This window comes from Chinchilla lanigera, unplaced genomic scaffold (genome assembly GCF_000276665.1).
Source record: "Chinchilla lanigera isolate Chin_1 unplaced genomic scaffold, ChiLan1.0 scaffold00019, whole genome shotgun sequence".
NCBI classification, from domain to species: domain Eukaryota; kingdom Metazoa; phylum Chordata; class Mammalia; order Rodentia; family Chinchillidae; genus Chinchilla; species Chinchilla lanigera.
The window spans coordinates 22,573,054-22,587,117 of record NW_004955420.1 but is presented as its reverse complement, the minus strand read 5'-3'; the positions used below and the strand labels follow the sequence as shown (position 1 = coordinate 22,587,117).

Genomic DNA, 14,064 nt, shown 5'->3' with positions numbered 1-14,064 from the left:
AGTGGTTGTTGTATTACATATTGATATATTCAAATTGGTTACTCAGGTAAATAAATACAAACATGTAAGATTGATCAAACAATTAAACATTAACTGTTCCTTCCACTAAAACAATAGAAGTAAGTAGTACAACTATGTTAGCTATTTTGTGTCTACATATACACACAATTTTCCCCTTCTTTCTTTTCTCTTTTCCCTCATCTCAGTTGTTCTTTCCTTTTGAACAGTTTGCTTTTCATTTCATAATATCTATCCTACCTCCTAGATTTTATTCACTCTTTCAGGTTCTTATACTAGTGAAACAATACTGTGTTTACACATGCGGGTCTGATTTATTTCACTTATGAGTATGGTCTGTAGTTGTGACCATTTACCTATTAAAGCCCCAAGTCTATCTTTCTTTATAGCTGAGTAATATTCCATTATATAAAAATGCCACAACTTTTTTATCCATTCCTCAGTTGATGGGCATTTGGGTTGCTTCCACAATTTAGCTATTACAAATTGTGCTGCTATAAACATGGGTGCACATATATCACTGTGATACAATGTTTTCAGATCTTCTGGGAAAATACCCAGAGGGAAATAGCTGGGTTGAATGGGACCTCTAGTCCTAGTTTACTGAGGAATCTCCAAACTGATTTCCACAGTGGTTTCACCAGTCTACACTCGCACCAGCAATGGAGAAGGGTTCCTTTTTCTCCACAGCCCTTTTAGCATTTGTTATTGGTTGATTTCTTAATGATAGCCTTTCTTACTGGGATGAGATGGAATCTCAGTGTTGTTTTAATTTGCATTTCTCAGATGACTAATGATGTTGAACATTTTCTCATGTATCTGTTTTCCATTTGTATTTCTTTATCTGAGAAGTGTGTGTTCATCTCAGATGCCCATTTTTGTGTGGGTTCTTTGAATTTGGGGGAGCTGATGTTTTTTAATTCTTTATATGTTCTAGATAAAAGTCTTTTGTCTGAGGGACAGTTGGCTAAAATTTTTTCCCAATTTGTGGGTTTTCTTTTTACTCTGCTGGTGATTTCTTTAGATGTGCAAAAACTTTTTAGTAAGATGAGATCCCAGTTGTTGATTCTTTGAAGCATTTCCTGTGCAGTTTGGTTTTTTTCATGAACTCTCTGCCTACCCCCTATGTCTTCAAGATCTTTACTTGCTTTCTCTTCTAGTAGATTTAATTTCTGTTTTAATATTGAGATCTGTGATATATTTTGACTTGGGTTTGGTGCATGTTGATAGACATGGGTCTGTTTCATTCTTTGGCATGTGGAGAGCCAGTTTTCCCAGCACCATTTTTTAAAGAGGCTGTCTTTCTTCCAGTGAACTTGTGTGGCCCCTTTGTCAAAGATCAGGTGCCTGAGTGCGCTTGTGGTTGTAGCTGCTTCTTCCAGTCTGTTCCATTGATCCTCAGGTCTGAAAACAGACCTTGTTGAGAAGAACAAAACTCTCTGGGCATATTTCAAAAATGGCTGCTTCTCCCTTACCCCTGATGGAAGCGTGAGGTGGGGGACTGTAAACGTCACAGTGAGAACCTGTAGTCTCTCCTGGATGTAAACCCTAAAAGTGTAGGAACCCTCCTAGGAGTATGACCTGGATTTTTTAACTTTCAGACTTCTTGGCAGAGAACCTCCAGGAACTTTTCAGCTTCTGTTTTAAGTTTTCCTGCCCCAGTCTGGCTCAGGCAACTGCAGTTTCTGCTCTAAGAAGCTGTGATGCACTGTTGCCCCCTCTGTGGCTCTCTAGTTTGGAGGACAGTGTCCTTGCCCTTGTCTTTGGTGCTTGGATGAAATTAAGAAGGGCTGATGGTTTTTCAGCTTGTTCAGCATTTTTGTAGTTGAGAACAAGGGGTGAATTCCAAGGCATTTACATGCCAGACCAGAAAGCAGTTGTATGTGGTCATCCATACTTAGATGTACTATACTATAATAGTTGTACAGTAGCCTATCCCAGCATCGGTTCCAAAACTATATGTAGAAAATGTTTAAAGAATGTTTCCAAATTTCTTGCATTCCATCTATCACTTGGGAGAGAGAATGGCATCAGGTTGGAAGTGTTGCCAATTCCTGTACCTTCCAGTTTTTCTTTAACTTGGATCAGGTGGCCCTTACTAGTGAGGTGACTAGCAAATTTTAGTGACAAAGAGAATCTTACATTAGGAAGAATATACGTAATGAAGATTACTGCAGAATTATTATCTACTAATCATGGTACTTTGGTAAATTGTTTTGGCTACCTTGTGGGTGTTTTTGATTTTGGTACTGGGGTTTCTATCCTGACCTACAGCCCAAACCCCTTTATGGATTTTTCATTGGAGTCTGTATAGCATTGGAATGATCCAAATATTGTCTATGACTGATGTAACTGTGGAGCTAAATAACTCTTGCTGTCTCTAAAATCATTATGCTCTTCTGTTAGCTTATAAAGTCCATTCTTCCTGTCCATATAGAAGAACACTTGATTAATCAAACTAGGGAAATGGAAAGTGACCGAATCCCCAAAGCAAGCTCTCTTAGATTTGCTGTTCCTTGGTTTGGTGTGTCAGAATCTTTGCTGTCACACAGAATGGTATGCTTGTCTGCTTTGGTCTTTGCCTCATAAAAGCTTTTAAGGAATTGTAGTTGCAGCTGTTCTTAGCTGAGGGACTCCTGGCAGGGTCATCATAAACAGCAAGGAACCAAAAGATGCCACTGATTCCTTTTGGCCAAGGGACAAGTTTCTACCTATCAGTTGATTATCAAGTTGTAGGCATTATTATTTTTATTATTTTGTAGTTTCATGCAAATTTTATAGCTGTTGTCTTTGTTACCAGTAATTAGCACATTTATAGCATTCTGCACACAGATTGTACATTTACCCAATTGACACAATACAACATTATGGCATTTCTAACAGAGTTGTATGCACAAAGCTCAAAGTTCAGCCAAAAGGCCTGTGAACCATAGTGATTTGAAGGAAAGCTTCAAAAAAAAAAAGCAGTTTCTTTACTCTCATGTCTTTTGAGTGAGATAGCTGAATTCTCAATCTGAAATGCTACTGAGCAGTGCCAGGCAGGGTGGTGCACACTGTAATCGCAGGTATTTGAGAGACTAACGTAGAAAGACTGCAAGTTTGAATCCAGCCTGGGCAGTTTATCAGCTTACGGAGGAGACCCTGACTCAAAATAAAAAACAAAAAGGGCTGGAGATGCAGTTTAGTGCTTACTGGCTTCAAACCCCAGTACTGAAAAAGAGAAAGTACTGTACTGAGTAGTCATGCCACTATCTCCAAGGACTAGATTTATGGAAATGAGCAGAGAACTGAAGTAAACAAAATTTAGGCTAAGATAAAGTGGCTCTAAGGTGTCCCAGTGAGTACTAAGAGAAATTATGAAACCCTCTTCCTGAGAGATATAGATGAATACTCTAGGCTGGCCTGTTTGGGTGTAGTTTTTAGAGAAAAGGAGAAAGTAGACCAGCCAGCACATTTTTTTTTTCTTTATCAGAAGAAATATTAGGAAGTCAGAATTTGAATTTTAAAATCACTTTAATGTAAGTTTTTCAAAACTGATTATATGCCTGGGGATATAGCTCACCGGCACAAGCACCTGCCTGGTAAGCCCAATGTCCTGAGTTTGAGTCCCGGTACAAAAAAAAAAACAAACTGATTATATATTTTTATTCTTCCTCAGAAATGGCCCAGTGTACAAGGTTAGAATTTAAAATGAATTTCACCACCTGAGTAACAGTAGAAATGTATATTCTCCAACCTGAATTTCAGGGTGTGTGATATACATGTGCTACAGTGTACACATACACCGTCTGTTAAAAGTGACAAAGAAAGAGTATGTACGCTCTGTGAAATTCTCCCTTTTACATACATTTGAGTGTTTATATCCCTATAACTGATGCTATTATTAAAATAGATTCCCAAAAGAGTAGATAAGGTAGAGGTCAAAAGACATAATTTTGACAGCCGTTAATGTTAGCAGTGACCATGTCACACAGCAGGGTGCTAACACAAAACTGACAGATACAGTTTTGGAAGATGCATGCAACAAACCGTGTTTATGTGCAATACTGATAAGCGGCAGTCAGAAATGGATGTAAATTCATTAATGGTGCAGCTTATTTACTAAAGTTTTGATTATGTTGATGTTTCCTGATCGTTTCCCATCAGACACATGATTTTCCTCATAAATTAATACATCAAAATCTATTCATTTGGGTGATTTGCTTGGTCTGATGCATGTTCGCATCTTCACTTCTTGTAAATGGTTTTGTCAATAAATGTTCTGGGAAGAATTAAGTACTTTGACTCATTGGGAGATGCTTATATCTAATCTTAATTTGCTCCGTGGTCTGACATTTATAAGCTATAAAGTACCAGAAGTCTGGTAGATAAAATATTAACATCAACAGTTAGGTGTGAAAATCTGTAAAGTACACTGGCTGGCCTGAATGTGGAGGCACAGTGGTTAGCATTCTCATGTTCTTTTATCTAGTAGTGTTTTCTTGAGGCACAGCTTTGTCCCTCTGAGACAATATAGGAAAATCCAAACTGTTTTGGTCACCAAAGTGTGTGTAAGGATTTTCCTCACATAGTAATGAAACTATTTTTTGGTGGACACCAACTAGGTGTTCTATGATATAACTCAATTCTAACACTATCTACCTGTGGTTAGTGCCATATTCCACAAAAAAGACATTACAAAGGATACACAAGGACAGCTAGATGTCACAGATACGTAGTGTAAGGTACATAGAAAGAACCAGTAACCTCCATGCCCTCTCAGTACAATCCACCAGGAACCTTCTTCCAGTCTGGAAGCTCTCCATACCCTTTCCCTTTGTGTTTTGTGGAGGTTTATTATGGATCCATGACTGATTACCTCATTGACCAGTGGCAGTCAACTTTCAGCCCTTCTCTTTCCCTGGAGATTGGTGGAAGTGGAACTGAAAATTCCAACCCTCTAATCACATTGTTCCCCCAGCACTCAGTACCCCAGAAGTTACCCTGGAACATACAGCCACTTGTCATTTCATTACAAGAAAATACTTACCACGTTGGTGAATCCAAGGGTTTCAGGATCTGTGTGCCAGGAACCAGGGGCATACCACCACAGGCCAGGCACTAGTTGACTTTGAAAATTCTTAAGAGAGGCTACTTGGCACCTGCACTCACTAAGTTTGTAGTCTTTCAGAGAAGACAGATAATTAAAGAAGTAATTACAATGTGATGTGATCATTGCTATTAGAGAAGGATGGTAGAGATAGTTTTTGAGCCTGGAAGATGGTTTGTTGTGCATAGTCAATTATGGGTCAAATTGTTCAGTCTGACTTGGGTCTTCTTGTTTCTTTTAGAGAAAAGTAAAACTTTTGGTATGGTTTAGAAGAGTCTCAAATGAATATCATTTCTATAATTCTTCAGTGTAAACTTAGGAATATTTCTATTTAGAATGCCTCTGATGTATCATGTAGTTTACCTGAATAGCCCAAGTTAAATTGAGAGACTTAATATTCACAGTTTAGTCTTAGTTTTAATGTAATATATTTGTTACCTAATCCTTGAATTGCAGGTTTGATTGAATAATGATACAATTTAGGACTCTTATCTTTTGTTTTCAGGGAAGGTATTCATATAAATCAAGAATCGCTGCAAATATCTCCCAGTATTACAGAGCAGTTCATTGAGCTATTATGTCAGTTCAGTCCAAACCATGTTATAGAGACGCTGCAAGTCCTTGAGTGCTACCGCCTAGAAGAAACTATTCAGGTAAGGCCAGCAGGGTACAAAAGACAAGAGTAAGCTTTTCCTAAACATTCTCCTTCTAGATGAGCAAATGAAGACTCCTGTATGGAGTTACTTGCAGATGTTGATAGCTAGTCAGTGGTCATGCCTAAGATGAAATCTGATGGTCTGACTCCACAGTGCATGCAGTAATTGCTGGTAAACTTGTCATGAGACAGGATTTAAGGAGGTCTTCCGGAGAGGTAGTGGGGCCTCAGCTCAGCATGCTGAATAAGTTCTTGACTCTTGACAAGGAAAAGAATTTCAGCATGTGTCAGTATAAGGTATAGGCAGCGTTAGAAAGTAAGGGAGAATAGGAATGGAGTCTGGCTGGAGCATCTGGAGGGGGCCCACTCTGATGAAGAGGTTTAGACTGACTTGTTTTTTAAAAAATGAGGCCACCTTTTATGGATTAGGTAAGATAGACCAAGATCTGGCCAGTCATTATCTCTGTTCTAGCTTCTTAGCTCTGGAGGAACCCTGTGGCCTGAGGGGCAGTTTGGTTCCCCTTAGATGATTGTTCTTGCTTGGAGGAGGGAAGCCTCAGTTCCTGTCATGGGCTAACTGTTCCCACTTGGGGAGGTCACTCCATCATGGGATGGTCCTCTAGATTTGCTTTTCGTGGATTTCTAAGCATGCTTCAGAGATCTGGACATTTTAAAAGCTGATGGATGAACGCTCTGAAAATCTCCAAAATTGCTTGAGTTACTCTTATCCTGGTATCTTCAATCTTGAAGGAAGATGAGACAGAGTAGATAAATTTAGGGCTAATAACTCTTGTAAAACAGACACTCCTAAGTGATTAACATGCCTACATCCAGAGCTGAGCAGGGATCTAGCCCAAAGTTTTAAGTTAGTAAGAGAGACAAAATAATTGAGGGCAGAAATGCCAGGCTTCATCCTGTTTTCAGTTACCCATTGAGTACTTGCAGGTCCATCCTTTAGATCCCTGTAAAAATTCCCCCTTGTCTTAGTTCATTGCTCAGTCTGGAGGAATCCTTATGGCCTAAAGGGCAGTTGGATTCCCACGAGATGGTTGTTCTTGTGTGGGAGAGGGACAGCCTCAGTCCCTGTCCTAGGGTAATTGTTCCCCTTGGGGAGGTGATCTCATCCTGGGATAGTCTGTAAAGGTGCACAGGGCAATTACAGGTTTGGACAGGCTGGAGACTTGTAGGCATCACCCGCGTGGGTTCTGGAACTGGCCGTTGTTAAAGCTGGTAAATGGATGTCTCTTATATCCTGAAAATTACGTACTCTTATCTTGGTGTTCTCAGACTTGAAGGGAATGAAATAGACTAGGTAAATTTTGGGCTAATAGAATTTGAAACTGGAAACTGCTTACATGATTAACATGCCTACATACAGAGCAGAGCTGGAATCTGAACCAAAGTTTTAAGGTAATAAGAGAGATAAAATTTGAGTTTTCTTGTTTTGTTTCTGCCTATCTTTTTTTCCATTCTACCTCAAACTGTGCTTCTGCATTGATTCTGGTAAAGTCAGAGATAACACACATCCATCACTATTGAGTCACCCTTTATAGAAATTGTAGTCAACACAATATACCAAGAAAAAAGAACTCAGTAAAAATACTGAAAGGAAAAGGCCAAGCTATTGTTTGGAGACACTAATGACTAGATGGTCCTGGTGTGCCACAAAACTTAATGGGCTAAGGGCAATCCAGTAGCAACTCTCTGCCTTGTTTTGCCCTGTTTCCTAATTAAAATGTGTAAGAGTGTGTATGTGTACTGTACACACACTTCTATAAATATAATGCACTATAACAGGCCAGAATATTCCCCATTTAAAATTTATCCTAAGGATATCTGTATATATCCTTTTTTTTTTTTGCTATTAACAAATAGTAATCTGTATTTTCTGCCATCTACCTCTTAAATTGCCCACAAACTTTTTAGACTGTTAATTATGAAACATTTTAAGTATTTAGAAATATGCAGAATATTAAATACATATATGCCTACCAACATTGACATGTTGCCATGCTGGCTTCAGATGTCTGTGTTTGTTTGTTTGTTTGTTTGTTTGTTTGAAAAATGAAGCACCATGGGTTGGGTGAGGTGGTGCTTGCCTGTAATCCCAACTACTCAGGAACTGAACCATGAGGATCACAAGTTTAAGGCCAGCCTAGGCAACATAAGAAGACCGTTTTTCAAGATTTAAAAAAAGACAAAGGGTTTGGCTATAGCTTGGTACTCCCTCAGTTCAATCCGCCAGTACCACAATAAAACAAACAAACCAGTAAAGCACACTTTATCTGCCCCTTTCTCTTCTGAGAAAGTGTAAAGCTGGTGTTTATCCTTTCAATCCATGATTTTAATTTTTCCTGTATTTGTAAATGTCTGTAAAATACATAGCATAGGGCTGGAGATGTAGCTTGGTGGTAGAGCATTTGCTTAGCGTTTGTGAAGCCCTGGGTTGAGTCTTCAGTACCACAGAGAGAAAAAGCCATGATACAGTTTATGTTTTTAAATTTGTAACCATGTTATTATGCAGTACACATCCTATTGCAAATTGCTTTTGTCACTGCTTTTTAAAATTAATTTCTGTACATGCAGTTCTACTTTATTCACTTTGTCTTCTAGTAGTCCATTAAGTATACCTGCCAGTGTGTTTCTGTATTGATATTTAGAATATTTCCAGTCCATCCTAAGCAATGCAACAGTGTACATTCTTGCCCATATCTTTTTGTTCCTTGTACATGTCTTGTGTGTCCTTATGAGGTTTCTCTAAGTGCTATGCCCAGAATGAGATTGTATATAGGCAATAGAGTAGTTTAATTCTAATACTGTATTGCCCTGTTGATTTCCTAAATGTTTCTTTTCCTCAGCAGCATTTGAAATTTGCTGTTTTCACACATATTGATATTTCTAATTTTTGCCACAGTGTTTGGTGTCATTGATTACTCATGATCTTGATATCTTTGCATGTTTAATCGTTGTTTGGATTATCTCTTTGTATAATTTTCCTGTTTTCTATTGCTTTTTTTCCTCTTTTTTCTGAGGTCTAGTTTTTTCTAATTTCTGTTCTCTCATTTTGATTTTCTATGTGGGAAGATGCCTTCTTCCAATTTATCCTGGGATGTCTTTCAGCCTGAATTTTAGGGACTTCTTTTTAATTTACCAGTAGTTTCCTGTAAGGTTTACATTTGTGCATGTGTCTTATTTCCATTCCTATTTTGATGGCACAGAGGATTTCTCTTATGTAAGTTTTATAGTTTAGCTTTTTACATTTTAGGGTTTTAATCTATCTGGAATTTATTTTTGTAAGTTGATCAAGAGAGGTTTATATCACTTTCCCACATGATGGCTAATGGTCCACATGGCATTTTATGGTTTGTTCTTCACTGATATTTTAAGTCATCCTGTAGTATACAAAACTCACAAATATGCATGGATCTGTCTGTGGATTCTCCTCAGTTCCTCTGGTTCTTTGTCTTTCCCCAGACTCCAACCATGTATTTTAATTAATACAGTTTTACAGTAAGGGTTATTTGAAAAAAACTATCTTCATTCTTTAAAATATTTTGGCTACTGTTGACCTCTTACTGTTCTACATCAATATAGGGATCACACTGTCAAGTTCCTTTTTGAAAAAGTCCTTCTGGAATTTTGATTTTTAAAACACATTGAAGCTGGGAGTGGTGGTGCACGCCTGTAGTCCCAGCACTTGGGAGGCTGAAGCAGAAGGATTGTTGTGAGTTCAAGACCAGCATGAACTGCATAGTGAGACCCTGTGTCAAAAAGGACAAATAAATAAATGAATGAATGAATAGATGAATAAATAAAATACATTGAATTTACAGATTAATACAGGAAGAATTGACATCTCTGTGGTATTGATTCTTCACATTCAAAAATATACTTGCCTTTTTAAAAATGCCTTTTATATCCTTTGGTGAGGCTTTATAACTGGGGGCGGGTTGGGCACTGGGGATTGAATCCGGGGACACTCTACCACTAGATCATCAGCCCTTTATATTTTAAGACAAAGTCTCATTAAATTGCCCAGACTGTCCTTGAACTTGAGATCCTCTGCCTCAGCTTCCCAAGTAGCTGAAATTACAAGTATGCACTGTTGCTCCTGGCTCATAACATTTATGTAAGGTTTTTGCAAGTGTTTTTGTAAATTTGTTTCCAGATACTTTATAGTCTGTGTTAACATTGTACAAGGAAATTTTTGAAAATGATATTTTTTATTGTTTAGTACTGCTGTATTAGAATGTGACTAATTTATGAGTATTAATTGGCAATTAGGCTAAATTCTTTTTTAGTTTAATTAGTTTTTAGATATTTTATGAAAATAGTATTTTCTAAGAAAAATTGCAGTTTTGATTTTTTTATTCCAATCTTACATTTCTTTCCCTCTTATCAGATGGGTAGGCCCTGTAGGATGTTGTTGAGTAGAAAGAGTAATAATATGCCTTCTAGCCCTGTTTCTGATTTAAAAGGGAATGTGTCCAACACTTTACATTAGATACAGTTTGTATTGTAGAGCTTTGATAGCCTTTTTTTTTTTTAAATTAAGGAAAATCTGTTTCCAGTTTCAGTAAGAGCCTTTTGTTTTTGTCATATAAGTGCTACATTGTACCAAATACTTTTCTACATTCTTGAGATATCCACCGACTTTTTCTTTAATCTGTGAACCTACAAATGTATTATTTGTACCTCTCTTCTTCTAAGAAGGTTGTTTTTTCCTATTTTATTCGTCTTTTCAAAGAAGCTATGTTGACGTTTGTTGAATTTCTCTATTGTTTATTATTTGCATTCTCTCATTTTCTGCACATTTTCTTTTATCTTAACTTGATACTTCTTTACTCATTATTCTTAGTTTATTAATTTTTACTAAGATCCCATAAGATAGTATGTAGTATTTCATAGTAGCTCTGTTCTGCATTTGTTGTGCAGAATTATACTTTGTCAGTTTCTAACTTATACTACTATGATTATTTATATGCATTAGCTTTTCCCCAGTGGGTATTCAAGTGAATAACAATTTTTTTTAAAAAAAATGTGAAATACGAATGAATTCACTCTACTTAAAACTACTAATTCTCCAGTCTAAGACTAGAACATCAAATATGTGCATATATACTGCAAAATAGCTTAAGGGGTGAATTCTTTATTTGTTATCATATCCAGGTTTCTCCTTCTTTAACGGGATCTTCCCACTCCACAAAGATCTTTGAAGGAAAAATTTATCTTTTCATTATTCCTAGATTACTCAGAAGTATCAGCTCCATGAAGTCACTGCCTACCTATTGGAAAAGAAAGGAGATATTCCTGGTGCCTTCGTAATAATGCTGGAGGTAACGTTTTACTGTCTATTTCTATCTTATCCATTCATCAGGCCTTCTTAATTTCTTTTGTTTCAGGGTAAGTTGCAGGCAATAGTACATTTTACCCATGAACATTTTATCATGCTTATCACTGACTAGAATTCAGTATTTCTTTGTGATACTTTTTTAAAAAAGAAAATGTACATACAACAAAAACGAGTTTTAGGTGCACCATATGATGTTTTTGACAGATACCTGCAAAACAAGATGAAGAATATGACCTTCAGTCCAAGAAGTTCCCTTCGTTCTTTTCTTTTTCTCTCAATTTCTTTTAAATATTGTCATGCAGCTTGGAATAGATTAGGGATGTCCTATTTATATAAAAAATAAGCTTCTACGTTCTAGCTATATGATTCTAAAACAGCCTAGGAAGAATACTGCTCAGCAGCTTTGTGTAGAATCTTAATTTCTTTTAATTTGGAAATTAACCTACGTCTTTTTTCCTTGCAATTTTTTTGTTGTTGTTGGGGATATCATAAAGCTAGAATTAAAGGATAAGTAAAAGTACACCTACCATGAATAGGAAGCGAGAGCAGATCTTGGCAAGGAATACAGCCATTACTTGAAAAGTCTTGGGAATACACAGAGTGGCAGCTGCACTACCTAGGACTCAACCTCACACTGGATAAGCAGGAACAAAAGCCGTGTCTAAATCTGAGCAGACTTTGGGACATGCCAAAGAATTGTGAAGAAAAGAACTGACTTGCTTGTTTCATAGAGAGAGCTCTGTAGACTGTGGGAGATTAGGTGGGGGTTTGAGGATGAGATGCAGAGAAGGGAGAAGAAACACTGAAAGCAGAGAGCACCTGGAAGACCGCTGCAGTAGTTCAGGTGTGCATTGTTTGGGAGGCTGAAACAGGAGGATCAAAAGTTCAGCTCTCACCTGGGCAACTTTGTGAGACCCTGTCTCAAAGTAAAACGTTTAAAAAAGGAGTGGAGATATATAGCTCAGTGTGAAGGCCTTGGATTCAATCCCAAGTACCATGGTGGGTAGGAGGTATATTTTAGAATTTATGAATCATCTCACTATGGTACGAGATAAATGAGAAGGAGTAGTGAATGGTGATTCTAGCTTAAAATTCTGTTATTTTTGGCCTATAAAGGACCCTTTAAAAGGGAGCAAATTTTTGATAGAGGGGATATACCACTATCAACTTCAAATGTGTAATAAGAAGCCTTTGGAATCAGTTTAAATGCATCTAAAGATCTAGAATTCAGTAGAGCAGTGGATGCTGCACCTACATATTTTCACACCCAGAGCTGTGCCCTGTGTTAGGGGAGACACCTGTCAGTTCTTTTCATTCCTACTCGCCCAGCCTACCCCTTTTTCTTATAATCTAGTAAATTTTGTCCCCTTCTCCAGCATGTGGTTATATCCTAACCCTCATTTCTGTGCCTGAAAACTGTCGGTAAGCACTGTGTGGTAGTACAACAGAGGCAGACACGGGCGGAATAAGCGATATTTGATCTCTTGGGTCACTTCCTATACAGCTAGTTACATGCACAGCATTCACTTCTGAATGACAGTAAGGAAGCACCCTTACAAACCTTGGTATTTCTTGGGGTTTCAAATATGTTAATTCAAATATGCAGTAAGTAAAAATATAAGGTGTTCTTGTTACCTCCTATGTTCTTTTTACACAGAGACTGCAAAGCAAACTTCAACAGATAACACGTCAAGGAGAAAGTAAGTTCTAGAATATAATTTACAGTTTTTTTCTTCCACACACCCCAGGTTTTTAAAAATGTTCAATAAACTTCCTTTATGAGGTAATAATTACATTATTTTATCTGCATAATTACCATTTATCCCCTTTAACATGGACCTAAATTTTAGCTAGTTTTCAGGTGTTTAGAATAGGAAATCATAATTAAACTGCTATGGCTTGATAGTGCTAATTGTCAGTGGAGTTCAGTGTACAGGAAATTAGACACTGTTTACTGTTCTTGATTATCTTTTTAGATATATTTCTCTACTTGTGATTTGGTTATGTGTAAATGAGGTACATAATTAACATCCTAAAAATTAGTATAATATGATAAATGGCAGCAAGTCAAAACTGTTAATCAGTAATAGCTAGTGCTTTATAGTAAATTTGTACAATTTTAGCTCAAAGCAGTTAAACAATTTAGCATCTTGAGTATCTTTGACACAAAGATGAAAGTTTTAGTATGTTATTTGACATTTAAAAAAATTAACTTCTAAATTATGGTAAAATATATGTAAGATAAAATTCACAACTTTGAAGTATACAGTTCAGTGGCCTTACATACTTTTACATTATTAAATAACCATTATTACCATCTATCCCTCAGTTTTTTCATCTCCCCAAACTGAAAATCTGTGCCCATTAAGCAACAACTTCCTATTCCTCCCTCCCCTATCCCCTGGACCACCATTCCACTGTGGTTTCTTTTTCTACATTTGATCACGTTAAGAAACTATGCATTGTTCATTCTTTTGAATGTCTTTAAAGCTCATTAATGTAAAACATGTCAGCATTTTCTTCATGTGGCTGAATAATATTCTATTGTGCATATATACTACTTTTTTTTTATCTGTTCGTACTTTGATGGACAATTAGCCTGCTCTCTCCTTTTGGCTAATTGTGACCAATGCTGTTATGGACATGTTTATATAAATACCATTTTCACTGCCTGGTTTCATTTCTTTTGGGTATATATCAGAAGTGGGATTGCTAGATCAAGTAGTAATTGTACTTTTAGTTTTTTGAGAAATCAACATATTTTTTTCCATAGCAGCTGTACCATTTCATCTTCCCACTAAGAGTGCAAAGGTGTTACAGGTTCTCCACATCCTCACCAACAATTTTATTTTCTGGCTTTGCGGGGGGGATCTGTGGGTGGAGCAAGAATAGCAGCTCTCCTATGGGGTGTGAGATAATGTTTCTCATTTGTAGTTTTGACTTGCATTT

General features: G+C 37.1%; 1 protein-coding gene across 2 annotated transcripts in view; it reads left to right on the top strand.

The window, feature by feature from the left end:
* Vps8 (vacuolar protein sorting 8 homolog (S. cerevisiae)) overlaps positions 1 to 14,064 on the top strand; it is a 211,019-nt gene that overhangs the window by 127,977 nt on the left and 68,978 nt on the right. For both annotated transcript variants that reach the window (XM_005383304.2, XM_013513539.1), the window contains 3 exons: positions 5,613 to 5,760; positions 11,009 to 11,098; positions 12,773 to 12,815. In XM_005383304.2, coding sequence (XP_005383361.1) covers positions 5,613 to 5,760; positions 11,009 to 11,098; positions 12,773 to 12,815 — 281 coding nt within the window. The remainder of the gene's footprint in view (positions 1 to 5,612; positions 5,761 to 11,008; positions 11,099 to 12,772; positions 12,816 to 14,064) is intronic.